The sequence below is a fragment of the Drosophila bipectinata genome, chromosome XL (assembly GCF_030179905.1).
Source record: "Drosophila bipectinata strain 14024-0381.07 chromosome XL, DbipHiC1v2, whole genome shotgun sequence".
Lineage (NCBI taxonomy): Eukaryota > Metazoa > Arthropoda > Insecta > Diptera > Drosophilidae > Drosophila > Drosophila bipectinata.
Genome location: NC_091734.1, coordinates 1209565 through 1228679, shown reverse-complemented (window position 1 = coordinate 1228679; position 19115 = coordinate 1209565). Strand labels below are relative to the sequence as shown.

The window sequence follows — 19115 nt, the reverse complement described above, 5'->3', positions numbered from 1 at the left end:
GAAGAGAGCGGAGCCCGGTGGAGAACAAACAACACACTGACACACCCCATGCCAAATTTGCTGCATTTGTTTATTTTATTTTTATTTATATTTATTTATTAATAACTTATTTTTATTTAAAATTTAAAACTTTATTATAAGTAAGTAATTAAAAATTACATTGGTGAAATTGCAAAATTCGCTACTGGGTCGTTGCCTCTTCTTCGTCTGCTTCTTCTTATTCGCCTCCCCAAACTATCTGCATCCTGCTTCCACTTTCCTGGTTGGTTTGAGAAAAAAAATCATTTTTTTTCGCTACAATTTGACACACAAAGCAGCTGTCTGCATAAGCTACGTACATACATATATAAATATGTATCTATATATATGTATATATCTTATATATATGGCTCTTATATATCACACGCTGTGTTGCCATAGATACAACCGGGCATACTAACAGATACACGTAACCTACAGATACAATCCAAGTAGAGAGAATAGTTATTAAAAGAAAAATAAAATTCTAAGATACAAAAGTATCTGACAGATAATCATATCTTAAAGTTAGAATTATTTTTATTAAATAATAATATTGAATAACTGCTTCTTATATTAATGTCTCTCACTGTAACTATTTTTGTAAGCGGGAGAGCAGGCACGATAGAACGACAGAGAGAGAGAGCGTAATCAGGGTGGGGGCTGTTATCTACTGCGCATTGTCTTGATGTTGTTTGCGTAGTTGTCTGTTTGTATGCATGTATCTGTGTGTGTATGTCTGTAATGTGAGTATGCGAAGATGAAGCAGAAGTGGAAGAGCAAGAAGAAGAAGCACGACAGCATACCCTGAATAACTAACGCAGACGTAAAAGGCAAGAAAGAGAGGCGAAAGAGGGGCGACTGAGATGGGAATGGGGATGGGGATGGGGAGCACACAAATCAACATGACACGACCAACGTCAACAACAACAACAACAAAGCAACAGAACAAACCGGCACATTCAACTTCAACTCACACACACACGCAGACAGAAAAAAAAGACAAATAAGAAGAAGAGTTACATTGGGGCCTAATGCGGGGGAGCGAGAAAGCAAGATGCGCAAGAAGAAGAGAGAACCAAAAGAAACGAAACGCGTTAGCCAAGAAACGAAATAAATAAAGCAAAATGTACACTGAAAGAAAATAAATCAAAACTTTAAATAAATTTGAAAAATTAATTAAATTAATTATAAAAAATAAAATATATAATATTCTTACTTAAATAAGTTTTTACTAAAAAAGAAATATTTTATTTTTCAGTGCATTAGCCATCTAGCAAAAGGCTAAAATAAAATAAAAAAAAGAATCATATTAAAGCAAAATAAAATGAAAGCACACGCAGAGTGGACTGCAAATTCTCAAGGGAGGGGGCGGGTGGAGCGACTGTGCCGTAGCTGGACATGCAAAAAAAAAGATTCAGCAACTTAAAGCAAAAAAGAGAAACAAAAAAAAAATGGAAAAAGAATAAAGATTGTTGGGGGCGAATTCCCGGGGTTAAGACGAATACAAAAAAAAAAAAGAAGAAGAAGAATAACGTGGAAAGTCGGGGGCAAGAAACGGGTCAATCAATGTGACAACATTGCCAACGTGAAAGAGACAGGGCTAATGGAGCCGGCGGTTTTTTTTTTGTTGTTTTGTTGATGGTGGGGAGCAGGGGGCTGGGGGCAGGGGGTGTGGGTTAACGTCTCATAATCCGCTTAAGATTCAGCGAACATCAGCGGGGCTTACCACGTGCTAGAACTTTTTTCTTCTTCTATGCTTCTTCTTTGGTTTTCTGTTCTTTTTTTTTTTTTTTAGGTTACCTGCCAGGCACTCCCCATGCCGGGATTCTACAGATAGCATCTACAGTACTATGTATGTATGTACGTATGTATTTGTGTCTATTTTTTATCCTCCAGGTTACCAGCTTTAATATTCTGTCGTTAAGGACATGTTAGAACATGTCAGACCATGTTGGATTTAATATACATAGAAAGATAAAAGATGTTCTATAAGAGCATCTGCCACAAACAAAGCTTTCTTCAGGAAAAATTCTACAATTTTGGGAAGAATTTTGATTGCATTGTTCGCTAGTTGTTATGACTTGCAAATCGTTGAGAGTAAATAATGTGTGCATTCCGTGCCAGGTTCCATAGATAAGGCTGGGAACGAACGTGATTCCCCATTCCAAAGCCGTAATAGATGCGATCATTCGCCCGCTTATCGCACACACACACAAACACACATACATACATACATACGTAGATAAGCTTTCTCCCTCTCACCTCTCACCCCGCTCTTTGTGAGCTAATTCATGTCTGGTCGTTTCGAGTGTTGTTGTTAATTTTGTCGTTGATGTGTTTTTATTTAGATTTTTTATTATCGCGCATTCGCTTTTTTATTTTTCGGCTTATCACTCCGCCCTCCTCTCACCTACCTCCGTCGTCCGTCCACTTCTACCGTTTCGATCGCCCCCCCCTCCTCCTGCTCCTCCATTTCTCCCACAATTAAGTTGATGTGATCTTTGCTCGCCGGCCAATTCACAGTTAAGCCGTATCAGCACAAAAACATGTGGCGATAGAAGAATGTGGTGGGGGGGGGGGGGGGCCGGGTGGAGTGAGAGCGAGAGCGGGAGCGGGCGCGGGGAGAGAGTAATAAACCTAACCTGAATCTCCAACGGGTGACATTGCAGCAACACGAGTGTCGGCGGAAAAGGAGGATGAGGAGCAGTGGAGAGAGAGAGAGAGAGTAACAGATAAGGGGGGCTGTTTCGAAGAAAGAAGCCGAATAAGCGCAAAGTAGCGCAACTTGCGGTGACAACAACAACACCAACTAGAACAACAAACAACTTAAGTTACAGTAAACATAATTTTAAAATATAAATTAATCATTTAATATTAAATTATTTAATTTTAATAAAAAATGTAATCATTAAGTTTAATATTTTTTCTTTATCACATTTTTTTCCCATTTCTCTCGCCTATCAAGTCCCCACTGTAGAATGCCGGTTTAGCTTCGCGTAATCGATGCTGGCGTCGACCGCGACAGCATCTCCTCCCCCTTTCCCCCTCTCCACCTCTCTCTCTACCAACCGCTTTACGATCTTGTATTACGTGTTGGCGTTTTGCATGTTGTTGTCTTTCCACTTTTTTTTTTTTTTTTTTTTTGTCTTTATTTGTGCACGGATCGGTTTGCTTCTTCTTCTTCTTGCTTGGTCCCCCCCCCAACTCAGTAATCAAGTCACAGTTCCAGTTCTCCCTCCCTCCCGCCCTTCCCTCGGCTCATCCTGTGTCCCACCCCTTCGGTCAGTGGCTCGGCACCCAGCAACAACCAGTTATAAAGCAACCATATACCCCAACATACAGTATGTTATATATCTTTTATACATATCTGTTATATATGTTAGTATGTATGTATGTATGTATGTATGTATGTTTGTGTATGTGTGAGAAGAGTGGGGAACCGGTTTCCTTTTACTGTCTTGCATATTTTTAGCAACAAGTTGAAAGAGTTGCTTCGCAGAAAAAAAAAACAAGTACAGTGAAGCCTCGAGAAGTTACTATTTTTTTTTATTTGTTTTTATTTTCTTATCCTTAATTAAAATTTAAAATAACAGTAATTTTTAATCCTTCTATCCTTTAACCTGAAATTACACGATCAAGAAGTATAACTGTATTTCAAAGGGAAATGATATGGGGTCTTAGGGTGTTTGAGGGGACAGAAGGGAATACGAAAGAGGTGGGGGGGAGGGCAATGAAAATGATAATGAAAACGTGTAGAAAGATCGACGACGACGGTGATCGGCATTCGCTTGTAACAAAACGAGAAGAAGAAGAAGAAAATGATAAAAATAAAACTTGGAGAACAAAAAAAAAAGCAATAAAGAAACCCCTTGCGGCTTTTGTGGGTGGGGTGGGGGGTGGCTAAAAAGAAGACTGGCGACCGCAAAGAGGCGCACTGCCGCTGCCGCTGCTGCTGCGTCATTGACGTTGGCAGAGGCGACGCCGCAAAACAATTGCCGGCCATTGTTGTCGTTGTTGGCGACCCCAGCGGCCCCATCGGCCCCAGCACAGCTCTGTCGGCGCAACGCAGACGCCAACGTTAACGTCAATATTGTTGATTCACTCACTTTAACCCCAAAATGTAAAGCATTAACGAATTCATGATAAGACTTGATAAAAATTAAGATTATTAAATAAAAATTATTTTAAAAAAAAATAATAATAATTTTTGATAATGATAATAATTTAATTTTAATTTATAAAAAATAGAGTATTTTTGGTTTAAAACTTTTCTCAAGTTTTTTTTTGTTTTTCTTAGCATTTTGCTACATATTTCTTTATGTTTATTGTTGTTTAAAGAAAAAAACAAAAAAAAAGAAGAAACAAAAAGCGCCCCCTCCCCCCCTCAGCAACGCCCCCCTCTTTTGGGGCGGACCAGAGGGAGATGCAAACACAATGGCCACACTTTGACCCTGACTTTTAATGTGTACATTTGCCGTCTCCCTCCGTCTTCTCCGTCTCCATCTTCGTCTTGGCCTCCCTCTCATTCTTCATCTCCATCTCCGTTTCTTGGTCTGGGTTTTGGTACCCCCACTCCACCCCACCTCGCATGCTAAATTATTGTTATTATTATGAATTGTTCGCCATGAATTTGTTTTTGCGATTGTATTTGTTTGTGTGTTTGTTTGTGTTTTTGTGTGTTTGTTTGTGGCAAACAGTAAAGTATGATTAATTGACCCGAGGTTGCCCGGCGCACTTTAACATATATTTTCCCAAAAAGCTAACCCTCTGATTACCCTTCCCCCCTTTTAACTAAATCCTAATTTTGGTCCAAAATGAGTCAACTTTTAAATCAAAGACTAAAATAACGGGCTTTAAAATTAACTAACTAAGAAAATAAAAGTTTAAAGATTTTTAGTTGTATTCCCTAAAATATTATTTAAAATTGTTACCTAAACACTTAAAAAAATTTTCTATTATAGATATCTTATAGATATCTTCTATCTTTAAAAGGATATCTGTGCGTATACGTAACCTACTCTTCTTCTTTCCTTTTTCATAAACCAGGCGAAAAGTATGCTACAAAAATTTGAAATCTTCCAAATTAGCAAGAAAAACATTTAAATTTTAAAAGTACTTAAATATATGGTTTAAAATGGTAATATATTTAGAACTAATGGTTTTTTTAATTTGGGTTATTTTAAAGGTGTTTTTGTTTTAATAAAATTTATTCAAAAATAGATATAAAAAAAAACATTAAATGATATCTTTAATAAAGTTAATATCTTTTTTTCTTTGTTTTTCCACTAAAAATGTAAGCTTTTACTAATTATTTATTTAGTAAGTAAAAAAAAAACATTAACATAAACATAATATCTATAAATTTATTTATTTTACAGAGCTTTATTAATTTTTAAAGAAATATTAACCACAAAAATATATGAAAGTTGGTCTTAAATTTCTGAAATAAATCTTAAAATGCAGTCTTAACTATAAAAAATAAGTCTTAAAACATAGTCTTGATTTAAAACCTAACGGTTGTTAAAATAAAGTTAAAAACAAAACTTAAATTTTTAAAAACAAATTAAATTTTTAGAAAAAAAAAAGGAATATAAAATATATAAAGATTTTATAAGAACTTCCAATTCCATTGATAAAATAGTGTTATATATGATATATATATAGGATAATAGCCCTTATATATATAATAGGATAATAATAACCCCCTTAAAATCATAAAAATCTCTAAAATTGTATATATTCTTTTTATTAATAGGTATTTCGAGGGACTAGCACCCTGGCAGTACCAGGTATAACTAGTTCAAGTCATGCTTTCCTTAATACTAAAATAAAATCAGAAAACAAAAAAAAATGATGAGAGCCGAGCAGGTCCTTTCGGAGCAGGATTCCCAGGAGTCCTAGCAGACCCTCTCGATTGGCAGTTCCCCCCTAGGCACCTAGGCACCTAGGCATTGCGGACGCCGCGCAGCTCCTTGTCGGCCTTCTTCAGGGTGATGAAGTTGTTGAGGGCCTTGACCCGCAGCTTGGACCAGACCATGAAGTTGCCAAGGCCCAGGATGGTGGCGGCATGCAGGGCCGCCGCCTCAGGATACAGAACGGTGGCACAGCCCAGACCCGAGGGCAGATTCAGGCTGCTCCAGACATCCACCTGCATGTTGTCGGACTTCACGGGCGGACAGTTGATGACCGGATAGTTGGTGCTGCCCGATACGACGGGCCCCAGGCCGTTCGATCGTCCCGCCACGGCCACGAAGATGAGGTTCTGGATGACGGACTCGTACTCCCGGACGATGCGCAGCGTCTCCTCGGGTCCCTTGTGGGCGGAGGTCACTCGGAGCTCGACATTGAGGCCCAGGGAGCGGCAGCTGGTGGCGATCTTTTCGCTGTGCGACGTGTCGGAGGCACTGCCCATCAGGACAACGACCAGGTGATCCTTCTTGGGGATAATATCGGCCAATTGCTGGGCCACCCAAATGAAGTTGCGCTTCACGGTGTCCAGATCGCTGGCCGTTACGGCCGTGAGATTCCTGTAGACCTGCTTGTCCACCATGAGGCGTTTGTCCCCCGAGGGCCACAAGCGCCACGAGTCGGAATCGATGATGTCGGCCAGGACTATGTTGCCATCGGCATCGATACCGAACTCCACCTTCATGTCGATCAGGGCGCAGTCCCTAGTCTGCCATGCCCGCTCCAGGATTTCAAAGACCAGCAGGGTAGTCCTGCGCATAATATCGACTTCATCTTGACCTGCAGGGAGTATTACAGTTAGGTCATGTGGGGCTGGTTAGTTGGGGCTTGGGACTCACCGATCACCAGGCCATTGAGCTCGAACTTGGCGGACACGATCTGCTCCTCGCTCCACTGGGGATCATGGTTGGCATCGTCCTTGAAGAAGGTCTCCTGCTTCGGAGGAGAGAATCTAAAAGAAAAAGAGGGGATGGGGGTTAAAGCAATAGGCTTTCTATGACATTAGCAATGTTATTCGGTTTCGGATTTGGGTTCGGATCGAGTCCGGTGGAGGCGCCTTATCAGCCGCCAGTCGTTGACCTCGACTCGATGCATCGATTGCACTTAAATTTGTTTACCACAAATCGGGCAAAATTCTCAAAAGATCAGATGGCGATAACCCCCGTGGAATCGGTTCGGTTACCAACCTATAGCCCTCCGGCACGCCCACGTTCCGTTTTAGGAAAGATCCGGTGGCGAGGCGTCGCGTTACCCACTCAATGGGTATCATTTGGCACTTGCGGGCGATGAAGGCCTTCGATCCGCACTGCTTCACATAGGCGGTACGAATACCCGCCTCGTTGAGGAGTCGGAACACCTGGCCGTTGGTGGTATTGGAGATCTCGGCCTTGCCCTCGAGATCGTGCGCCTTCACGCCATCCCCAGCTGTAATGCGATCCTTGCTCAAGAGCAGGCAGAGTCCTGGCTGTTCGGGTAGATCGTAGACCTGCTTGGTCTTGCCCTCGATCAGGATCTTGCCCAGTTTATAGCCTTCAACTGTCAGAGAGAGCGAGAGAGCGGTATTATAATAATCTTTCGATCTCCGATCTTGCTATACTTACTGGATGTGGTGGACATCTTGGAATGTTCTTTAAGATCACTGGCTCTCTCTTCCAATTTAATTCTGATTCTGGATATTCACGTGTTGCGTGCCTCGCTTTGTGCTTTATATTCGCGTTTTTTGGTGCTCCCACCCCACTTCTGTAGTACGTTCTCTCTTTGGGACTCTGCTCTCCGTCGCAGCTTGAAACTGACTGAGCGGCTGCAGAACCGCCGGCGCGACTTTATTGGCTTGCCCGGCGATCGCGTTTTCTTATCGCCCCACCACTACCATTGCCCAGATCGAGTATACGCCGTGTGTGTCGGTGTGTGCGTGGGCTTGGCAACATGGAAATTCATATACCCTGCAATTCTATAGGGTTAGTTGGTTAGTTTTCTTTGTTTTCTTTATTTTTTTACAAAAAGAATCTCTCTATATAGAATCTCTTTCGATATATTCAATCGATAGTTATCGATAATCTATGATATATTTTGATTTATTTCCATTTTATAACTTATTACTATATATTTTTAATTCAATTTAAAAATAGTGTATTTTTTTTAATCAAATGACATACTGACATAACGATTGTGTGTGTTTTTTTTTTTTCACCACCTAAGCGTTTTTCAGTCTTTTTTTCCGTTCAAGTCCGATTAGAGCCACCTCCCCACACGGACTGTTCAGAAAAGTCGAGAGATAATGGTGGGCGCGTCATCAAATCAATGGAAAGCTGTCACATCACATAATGTAAACAAAAATATTTTTGTTTTTGTTTTGCCCCAAGTCTGGGGTCTATCAATAAAATAAAAACTATTTCAACACTGATTCCTATTCCTGACACACACGTTTTCCGCAGGTCAAAGGTCGGCGGATCCCTACGATTATTCGCCTTCGCATTTTTGCATTTTCCATTTCGCATTTTAGTTTTTTAGCTTTTGGTTGCCAAGTGCACAAATCGCATCTAAATCATCTCTTTCTGGCTGTCAAAAGGCTTGCCAACAATTCGAGAATTAATTCGTATAGTTTTTTATACGCAAAACACGTCACAAGCGGAAAAAATAAGGACCGGAAAACTCTGGTTTTAGTTTTCAAGTTTCCCATACCACTTGATGTCTTTAAAAGGCGAATTACTTATTTAAAAGTACAGTTTATAGTTATTATAAAGTTATACTTAATTAACAAAAAGCTAAAAAACTGCATAAGAGTATATTTTTGTATATTTTTTTTTTATTTGATTTAAATCCATGTATTTCAAAACATTTTCGAAACTATTTTAACTGCTTTAAACTTAAGAAAACTTTTTTAAATGACTTGGAAACCTTTCTACGTTTCATTTTCAAATTTGGCGGTAATCTAATTAGCCATTTCACAAACCAATTCAGTTTTAGTAAATACATTTACCATAGAGATGGTAAATTTGAAAATACAGACATATCGATAACTTAAATTTTAAAGTACTAATCACCATCTCTAGGAGAGGCAGCCCATCTAGCCATTTTACTGCTAGATCCAGTCGCTAGAACCTTCTTTCAATAGCTTCTTGTCGGCCTTCTTCAGGGTGATGAAGCTGTTGAGGTCCTTGGCCCTCAGCTTGGACCAGACCATGAAGCTCCCAAGACCCAGGATGGTGGCAGCATGCCGGGCCGCCGCCTCAGGATTCAGGATGCAGCCCAGTTCCGAAGGAAAATTCAGGCTGCTGTTGGACTCCACGGGCGGACAGTTGATGACCGGATAGTTGGTGCTGCCCGACACGACGGCACCCAGACCATTCGAACGCCCCTCCACGACCACGAATATGAGGTTCTGGATCACGGACTCGTATTTCCGGACGATGCGCAGCGTCTCCTCGGATCCCTTGTGGGCGGAGGTCACTCGGAGCACGACGTTTAGGCCCAGGGAGCGGCAGCTGGTTGCGATCTTTTCGCTGTGCCTTGTGTCGGAGGCACTGCCCATCAGGACCACAACGAGATGATCCTTTTGGGGAATAATGTCGTCCAATTGCTTTGACACCCAAGTGAAGTTCTGCTTCACGGTGTCCAGATCGCTGGCAGTTACGTCCGTCAGAACGTGATAGGTCTCCTTATCCACCATCAGACGTTTGTCCCCCGAAGGCCACAAGCGCCAGCAATCAGAGTCAATGATATCGGCCAGGACTATGTTGCCATCGACATCGATACCGAACTCCACTTTCATGTCCACCAGGGTGCAGTTCTTAGTCTGCCATGCCCTCTCTAGGATTTCAAAGACCACCAGGGCGGTTCTACGCATTATGTCGATTTCATCTTGACCTGCAGGAAGTATTACAGTTAGGTCTTGTGGGGCTGGTTAGTTGGGGCTTGGGACTCACCGATCACCAGGCCATTGAGCTCGAACTTGGCGGACACGATCTGCTCCTCGCTCCACTGGGGATCATGGTTGGCATCATCCTTGAAGAAGGTCTCCTGTTTCGGAGGAGAGAATCTAAAAGAAAAGAGGGATTAGAAAAGGCATGGAATGTGAAAAACGATAATTTTCTTTGGAAAGAGTAGAGCTTTCAAGGTTACCTACCTATAGCCCTCCGGCACGCCCACGTTCCGTCTAAGGAAAGATCCGAAGGCGAGGCGTCGAATTACCCACTCAATGGGTAGCATTTGGCACTTGAGGGCGATGAAGGCCTTCGATCCATACGACTCAACATAGTGGGTAGAAATACCTAAACAAAGAAAAATACAAAAAATCGAAGGAACTATATGATAGCCCCCCCCTTATGTAAGCTCACCTGCCGTCTTGAGAAGTTGGAACACCTGGCCGTTGGTGGTATTGGAGATCTCGCCCTTGCCCTCGATATCGTGGGCCTTGACCCCATTCCCAGCTGTAATGCGATCCTTGCTCCAGAGTACACAGTGTTTTCGGTAGCTCGGGTGATCGTAGACTATCTTGGTCTTGCCCTCGTTTAGGATCTCGCCCACTTTGTAGCCTTCAACTATATAGGCTTTTAAAAAAAATATTTCGGGTGTTATTTTATTATATTTCTACTAAGATAAGAGGTGGGAATACGTATATCCCATACTTTTAACTAAAAATTTACCCTAGAATTCTATATTATTCCTTAGTTTACCTTTCAGATCTTGCTATACTTACTGCTATACTTACTTACCTCCGGAGGACATCTTGGAAAGTTCTTAAGGTCTCCGAAAAATGAAAATCTAAAATTCAAAAATTGGAATTCACGTATTGTTTGACCTGCTTGATATGAGCTTGATATGAGCGGCTGAAGAACCGCTGACCCGTTTTTATAGCTTGGAATTATCTAATCTCCCCGCTTTTACCATTGGCCGAGCATAAGTCGCGCGTGTTAATAATTTATGATATTCTTTGATGGATTTCTAGTTTTATTTTATCTTTGAAAACAACTTGACACTATTTAAGTTACCTTTAACTTAAGAAAACTTATTAAAATAACTTAGAAACTTTTCAAAATTTAATTATAAAATTTGGCGGTAATCTAATTAGCCATTTCGCAAACCAATTGCGTTTTAGTGAATACACTTACCATAGTGATGGTAAATTTGAAAAACTTTAAGCTAAAAGACATATCGATAACTGAAACGATAAGTTAGTAATCACCATCTCTAGGAAAGTCAGCCTTTTTAGCTATTTTCCTGCTAGATTCAGCTAGCAGTGTCTGCTGTTTCGATATTTTAATCGATAGTTTAGTATTTTGGCAAGAAAATACCAACGATACAATTATTACTTTTCATTGGACTCATCGCTATTTCGATATAAACCCTCCCGCCTGGCTTAAAACTTGGCCAACCCCCGAAAATCAGGGCCATTTTAATTTCGCCGCCACGGCTCTCTCTGGCACATTGTTATTTTTTTTTTATTCCTGCTGCCCCGTCACGGAGGCGACACCAACGTACGAATCGAATCAAAACAAATACGGCAGTACATACGGAACGACTGGTAGTGCCGCGAGTGCCGGACAAAAAAAAAAAGGAAAAACGGTTAAAAGTGAAATACAATAGAAAAGAAAACGTAATGCCATTTAATAAAATGCACAAGTAGAATGCCCCAATAGAAGCCCAAAAAATCAAGACACTATTAAGTGAAAGAGAAACGAGAATCGGGAAGAAACAACCCAGTGAGATATTGTGCTTTTTGTTGTTGTTGTTGTTCTTATTGTTGTGTTTGTTGTGTCCCGCAATTGTATTATATTGAAATTGCTTTATTTAATTGTATAGACGCGACGCTTGCAACACAAAAAAAAAAAAACAAGAAGAAGAAACCATTTATTTATGTTTTTTTTTTTTTTATTTATGTGTGGAATTTATTTTGCCGTGCGGGTTTTCGAGTGTGTTTTGTTGCTATTATCCTTGGCGTGTCTCTTGCGTGCTTTCCGCTACCACCCGCTCTCTCTCTCTCTCTCTTTTAATTCAACCCCCCTTGTAGTTTATTTTCTTAGTTTGCTTATTTTGTTTTCGTGCCAGATGTCTTGTCGAATAATATTTGCCTATGCTTTTAGCAAAAAAAAAAATGAAAGGGAACTAGACACAGACATTTATAAATCATTTATTTTTTCCCATCAATAATTGATCAAATGATATCCACTTTAGTTGTTGCCCCGTTATCTTTGTCTTCTGCACCCATTTCGCATTCTCTATGCAAATGCAGGTTTGCATTCTTCTTCTTCTTTGCCGTCTGCTGGGCGCAAATTTAAATTGATTTTTTTTCTCTCTGTGTGTGTTTTGGTTTTATTTTTTTATTCATTTGTGTTGTTGCGGTTTGTTGCACTCGCGTAATTGTTAATAATAGTAAAAAAAAAAAAAAAAAAAAAGACAAAACATACAATAAGAAATAAGAACAATAAGAAAAAGCAACAAACTCTGCCCAGCTCTCTGCATTCTAGCATCCTCTCTCCTGCTCTCCCGCTCTCTCTTGCTCTCACTTTGTTTGAAACACAAAACACAACAAAACAAGAAAAAAAGCGGTGCTTCTCAAAAAATTACCGTTAAATCCTTTGTTTTATATTAATAAATAATTAATTTTAATTGATTTTTTATTAAATTTTAAAAATCTTTTTTATAATAAAATTTTTAAAAATTTCTTAAAAAAAAACAATAAAAAGTGCTTCTAAAACTGTAATCCTTAACCCTTAAATGGCGGCCCTAATATCTCTTAATAATCAAAATTAACTCTTAATACTACAAAAAAATACAATTTTTTTTTAAACTAATTAAATTTAATTTAAAAAAAACCCCGTTTTATATACTCAGCCTCTCAAAACGCACCTAAAAGACTGCAATCTGCCTTAATCAAAGGATAAATATCAAAAACAAAAAAAAGGACGAGCAAAACAGACCAGTGACGAAAGAAATTCAACAAAAATGAGTTCGTTCATCGAACTTTTGGGACTTTTCCTGCTCCTGATGCTGCCATTTCTCTACGAAACGAATCATATATTTCGTTACTACTTCAAATTCCTCATCTACTATGGGATAGTGTCCTTTAACTCGATTGTCCTGATACCGGCCTTTCTAACACGTCCCTGCGATGTTCGCAATTTGTTGTGAGTTTTTCTCTAAATTCAATATATTTTTAATAATATTTTAAATTTATATTTTAGATTAAGTTGAAAACCCCCTAAAGTCACAGCTCTAATTAATGCAAATTACTGCCGTATTTTAAAATTCAACACTTTACACGTTTAACCCAGTTTACCCTACAAAACGCCATAATTTGTAAAGCCCATAAAAATAATATTTTTTTTTTAAATTGTTTTTAGCTGATTGATTTCTTTATCAAACCCCATGACTAGTTAGGGCTCTTGCCAATCAAATTGTGGCCTTTAATAATGCATTCGAGATTGATATTTGACATGGCTGTGAATGTAATTGGTGGTATCACGGTTTTACCATCATGACTGGTGGCTTTTTGGCCGTTTTCTGTTAATTTTTAATAGTGTATTTGTGGCAAGGCGGCTCACTCAATGACACATTCAACATTAATTGGCTATCAATATTAACACGGCCCCTCAATGCAGGTGGCAGGAAAATGTCCATTTTTCCAGGACATTTCAAGTCAATATTTAACGATTCTTTAACATTTTACTGCAAAAGATGACCTTTGAAACTATCGGAAGGCCATCGGAATAGGTTCTTTTTTTTTTTTTTTGTTTCCACTTCCATCCGCTAATAACCCCCATATAACCATAAACCAATTATGTGATAAATGATTTCTTCGATATTAATTTATTGCTCGATAAAAATAAGTTTTATTTTCTCAGTCTTAATCATAGAAAAAACATATATGTATATTGTTTGACGTCGTACTGTGATTATCTTGAACTGCCAAACACTGCCGATAAGATACATTTTTTTTTTCGATTTTCGATGCACAATTACGGATAATTGTTGCCTAGGGTCGTTTCTTTATAATAAAAAATTTAAATACCGATTAGATCACTGAGACAAAGGTTGAACAACCTGAACCTTAGTTGAACCCATTTACGATTTAATTACCTTTCAAATAAATACCTGAAATAATAAATACTGTGCAAAATATAATTTTAATAATTATAATTTGAAGTTTCTTTTTGTAAAAATGTAGAAAGAAATATAAATCAGTTGAGGATGTCATTAGGGGTTTTATTCGCTTTTTTTTCCAAGGACAGAGTCTAAAAGGGGGGTCTTGGGGGCTTCTACAATTCGACACGTGTGGCAGTTGAAAAGCCAAGGGAGCTGTTGCACGCCAAGGGGAATAGAAATCAGAAAAAAAATCAACAAAAAAAAAAGTATTACTGAAAAAAATAAGGTCTTACTTAGATATTATAGTTCTAGAAATCCCAGAGGTTAAAGAGCTATGGTTAGAGCTGTAACTTTTAATGTGTTCTTAAATATTATTGTAAAAAATACCTTCTTTTTTAGTTAGAAAACATAATTAAGGCAAAGATATAAGGCCAAACTTGAAGATATAGGCTTATGAGACTTACCATATCAAGTAGCTTTTTCTTGAGAAAAGTTCAAAACTGCTTGATTTTTCAAAAAAAATTTTTTTTAATGTATTTCTAGCTTAAATTTAACCATTACTTGATTTTTAGTTAGATTTAAAGCAGAATTTGTGAGATTTAAAAAAAGTACTTGCCATTACAGGAATCTTTTTCTTAAGTGACGAGTTCGAAACTATTTTTTCTTATCAACAATTTTTTTTTTACCTTTTTTTATACCTTTTTAAACCCCCAAGTAACTTGATATTTCAAGAACCTCTTTAAATAATTATTCCCACAGCCAGACCTATTAAATTACAAAAGATTACCATTTTTTTCAACCTGTATCCCCATTGCGGTTTAGTTTTAATACCTCTGCTCTGCGGTTAATGCACTTGCCAGCTCAAATGACATTAGACAATCTATGAATACTTGATTAAATATTAGAGGCTTGTACTAACAACTCACCTGAATCAATTATGCTCCACTCGAACTATTTAATGCAGTTTATCGATCGAGAAAAGAATACTTACCTGAGTGTACCCTGAGTATATCATTTGTTAGCCACACGGGCCTGTAATTACGACATGTCATGCCCCATATGGTATGTGGATATGTATATATATGGCTCCGACCTATCTGGCCTAGAGCTACTCAGTATATCAGAGCTATACGCCTAGTTGGGCGTTTCTCGGATTCAGAACTGGCTTTCAGTGTGGGAATTAGACTCAATTTTCAGTTAACTTGGCTAATTAAATAGTGTTGGTTGGTTTGTATAATTTTGTATGGAATTTATTTTGCAGATGGGCCAGCACTTGGTGCCATCGGATTTCTACGCTGATTGGCCTGCGATGGGAGCTGCGCGGCAAGGAGCATCTGGCCAAGGATCAGGCCTGCATCATTGTGGCCAACCATCAGAGCTCGCTGGATGTGCTGGGTAGGATCTCTTTACCCTCTTCTAATCTTAAATCTAATTTTTTATATATTTTTCTTAGGCATGTTCGACATCTGGCATGTGATGAATAAGTGCACCGTGGTGGCCAAGCGGGAGCTGTTCTATGCGTGGCCCTTTGGTTTGGCCGCCTGGCTGGCTGGTCTCATCTTCATCGATCGAGTGCGGGGCGAGAAGGCGCGCGAAACCCTCAACGAGGTTAACCGCAAAATCAAGCGGCAACGGATCAAGCTCTGGGTCTTTCCGGAGGGTACGCGACGCAACACCGGCGAACTGCATCCGTTCAAGAAGGGCGCCTTTCACATGGCCATCGATCAGCAGATACCCATCCTGCCGGTGGTGTTCAGCTCCTATGGGACATTCCTCAACGACAAGAAGAAGATCCTGAATGCGGGCAGGATTGTGATAACCACATTGCCCCCGGTTAGCACCGAGGGTCTGACCAAGGACGATATCGATGTCCTGATGGAGCGTGTACGTGTCCAGATGCTGGACACCTTCAAGTCGACGTCAGCAGAGGCGTTGCAAAAATACAAGCCCCTGAAAAGTCGGGGCTCGGGGACCATAAGTCGCGAGGAGGCAGCTGGAGCGGGTCCTCTGCCGGATGCTGCGCAAGTGGCAGCCGCCGCCGCGGTGGCGAACAGTCCGAGCGGTTACAGTCCAGCGGCCGCGAAGCCGCCCACCATGCTTAAGACGCTCTAGGTGGTACACACAAACCCACAACACCCCACACACTACTCATCCACATACCCACAAAAAACCAACACGGGCGTAGCTGGAATACCGCATTTTAATTTAAGATTTTAAATTTTTAACATTTTTGGGTTTATTTTGTACCCTTTTACCAATGGGTATTATATATTTTTTATTTTAATTTATGTTGAAGTTTCATGGAAGATAATTATTCAAAGAACTTGAAACTTTTAAAAATTAATAGAAATCTATACAATTTCGAATTTATATATTTTTTTTGCACAAGCCAAAGTTAATAAAAAAAATTATACTAGTCTAATTTTAAAGTAATTTAACAGTTTTTATTAAAATATAAAAAAAAAGAAAAAAATGGTTTTCTAAAGTAGGTTTTTATTTTATTCAAAAGAACACTTTTTAAAAATTAGTATTTTTATATTTATTTTAATGATTTTAAAGTCAAAAATGCTCTTTTTAGATTATTTTTGTTTGCAAAACCATTTTTATAAATTTAAGGTTTCTAGCTACACCCATAAAAACCAAACAAAATATATATATATATATCACATCCCAGTAGTTTGGCTAATTCAGGCACCAATTGAGTATTAGGAGCAGCAACAACCAAATTGCGACCGTCGACTGTCAGACTTTAACTTCTTCTTAGGCAACGCATACCAAAAAAAAAAAAAACAAAAAATATATATATAAATTTAAAAAAAAAAAAACAAGAAACAACATAAATAAATCAAAGACATCAAATTTAATCAACACTGTGCAACAGGGTTATGGAAGAAAAAAAAAGAACTCATCTAACGCGAAATGGTTTGGATTATTGTTGTGTAAACTATACCTAGAAATTTAGATATAGATTGTAAATTGGTCTCTTGGAAAATGTTTGCTGCAATAGTATTAAAAAAAAAGCAACAAAATGTATAAAAAGTAATGGAATAATCCAAACCAATTCGTTTAGGTTTTTTGTTGCCGTGTGCAATAATTAGTTTATTAAACCAAAAATACCTATAAATACTATAAATATATATATATAAAAACCGAAATAAACTTATCTTAAAGTACGATAAGTAATCGATTTTTTACAATCGATTTAATTATCCAACTATGCGTATTGAATTTGACTAGACATTCCCTAACTAGGTTAGGGCCTTAAACACACTCCCTATATCCCAAATCTAATAATAGATCTTGTTCCACTTGATCGGTTTCGATATCGTTATCGATTTAATTTTAATTTCTTTTTTTTTTTTGTATCACCTCATGGCATCTAAGGAATTTAAGGGATCTTTATAACACACACACACACACACACACCTATTTATGTATTGTATTCGAGTATATATATATTGTGAATTGTAATACCATCAGTCTGGTAAAGTGTTAAACTTAACTATTGTAAATACGATGCAAGATATTGCGAGCGATGCGGTTTACTTTAAAGACAAATCAAAAGACAACCTAAGAAATGACAAAAAAAAATGAGAAACAAAAAAAAAATTAAATACAAATATAATAAATATTTTTTTTCAAAAAAAAAAAAAACATTGGTTTTAATTTTTGTATTTATAGTTGCTTGGTTTCTGGATTCCCCAACAATTGGACTACAATTTGGTTTCGTATCTCGAAGTGGTTTCTTATCGCAGAAATACGGATTTATGGCGATTTAGATTTCATTTTTGCTTAGCTAATAATCAAAGTGATTTTCCTAATCGATTTTAAATCGATATATCGCACATGTATATCGAAGAGAAAGAGAAACACATCACCACATAAAACATATCGAAACTAGAATATTGAGGGAGAGAATATCTTATCTTTTTGGAGAGCACGGATGACGGTATTGTGGAGCTCATCTTATCGGCCTGATTAATAGCTTCCTGGCCGATTTTATTGGTGCGCTAGTACCGCGCCCCCTAAATATAGAAAAAAACATTAAAAAGCATAAACAATGCACACAAATCTTATCGATACTTATGCAATCTTTGATTGCAGCTAACTTAGCGTCCGTGATAATGTATTTTCGTCTCCCGCTTCAGATAACGACCTCCGGAGACCTTCAACGGGTTCATTGTTCATGGGAATATGGTCTGATAATATATACATTTCTTTATTTTCGGGAGTTCCTCAATAAAAAAGCTATTGTCATTGTAAAAACATGAAAGGAGAGCTAACCCTACACGAAATTAGGGTCATTTCCGATAGTTCAGTAATATGGCAGCTATGGGATATAGTCCCATGGGGTATTCTCATCCGATTCTCAAGCGGAGTACCTTAAACGATTTCTGGATCGATTCTCCACCATTCTGCATCAAAATCCCGAGACAAAATATTTTTTAGATTTTTTGTCCATTTTTCTTGATGGGACCCCTTGAAAATGGGGTTTTCCCCTATAGGGCCCACTGGGATGGCTATATCTTCCCCAATTCTCATCCGATTCTCAAGCGGAGTAATTTAAACGATTTCTAGAACGATTCTCCATTAATCTGCATCAAAATCCCGAGACAAAATATTTTTTCAATTTTTTGTCCATTTTTCCTGATGGGACCCCTTGAAAATGGGGTTTTCCCCTATAGGGGCCACTGGGATGGCTATATCTTCCCCAATTCTCATCCGATTCTCAAGCGGAGTGTCTTAAACTATTTCTGGATCGATTCTCCACCATTCTGCATCAAAATCCCGAGACAAAATATTTTTTCAATTTTTTGTCCATTTTTCCTGATGGGACCCCTTGAAAATGGGGTTTTCCCCTATAGGGGCCACTGGGATGGCTATATCTTCCCCAATTCTCATCCGATTCTCAAGCGGAGTGTTTTAAACGATTTCTGGATCGATTCTCCACCATTCTGCATCAAAATCCCGAGACAAAATATTTTTTCAATTTTTTGTCCATTTTTCCTGATGGGACCCCTTGAAAATGGGGTTTTTCCCTA

The 19115-nt window shown here is 38.6% G+C and overlaps 3 protein-coding genes across 4 annotated transcripts; 1 reads left to right on the top strand and 2 right to left on the bottom strand.

The window, feature by feature from the left end:
- Window positions 1-5746: 5746 nt before the first annotated feature.
- Window positions 5747-7798, bottom strand: LOC108124151 (bifunctional phosphoribosylaminoimidazole carboxylase/phosphoribosylaminoimidazole succinocarboxamide synthetase). Its single transcript, XM_017239713.3, has 4 exons — window positions 7590-7798; window positions 7176-7524; window positions 6828-6940; window positions 5747-6768 (listed from the first exon to the last, which is right to left on the bottom strand). The coding sequence occupies exons 1-4, from the start codon at window positions 7603-7605 to the stop codon at window positions 5966-5968; spliced, it is 1281 nt and encodes a 426-aa protein (XP_017095202.1). The 5' UTR covers window positions 7606-7798; the 3' UTR covers window positions 5747-5965.
- A 1065-nt stretch (window positions 7799-8863) lies between these two features.
- LOC108124152 (bifunctional phosphoribosylaminoimidazole carboxylase/phosphoribosylaminoimidazole succinocarboxamide synthetase-like) lies at window positions 8864-10716 on the bottom strand. Its single transcript, XM_070277142.1, has 5 exons — window positions 10704-10716; window positions 10326-10538; window positions 10115-10259; window positions 9915-10027; window positions 8864-9855 (listed from the first exon to the last, which is right to left on the bottom strand). Exons 1-5 carry the CDS (start codon window positions 10714-10716, stop codon window positions 9071-9073), a joined length of 1269 nt encoding a protein of 422 aa, XP_070133243.1. The 3' UTR covers window positions 8864-9070.
- Window positions 10717-11318: 602 nt separating this feature from the next.
- On the top strand, window positions 11319-16712 carry Agpat1 (1-Acylglycerol-3-phosphate O-acyltransferase 1). Of its 2 annotated transcripts, none has more exons than XM_017239717.3 (4): window positions 11319-11584; window positions 12823-13115; window positions 15335-15468; window positions 15527-16712. In XM_017239717.3, exons 2-4 carry the CDS (start codon window positions 12934-12936, stop codon window positions 16183-16185), a joined length of 975 nt encoding a protein of 324 aa, XP_017095206.1. In that variant the 5' UTR covers window positions 11319-11584; window positions 12823-12933; the 3' UTR covers window positions 16186-16712. The 2 variants fall into 2 exon arrangements, with proteins under 2 accessions (XP_017095206.1, XP_017095208.1); XM_017239719.3 differs by having other exon boundaries at window positions 11319-11690.
- The last annotated feature ends 2403 nt before the right edge of the window (window positions 16713-19115 follow it).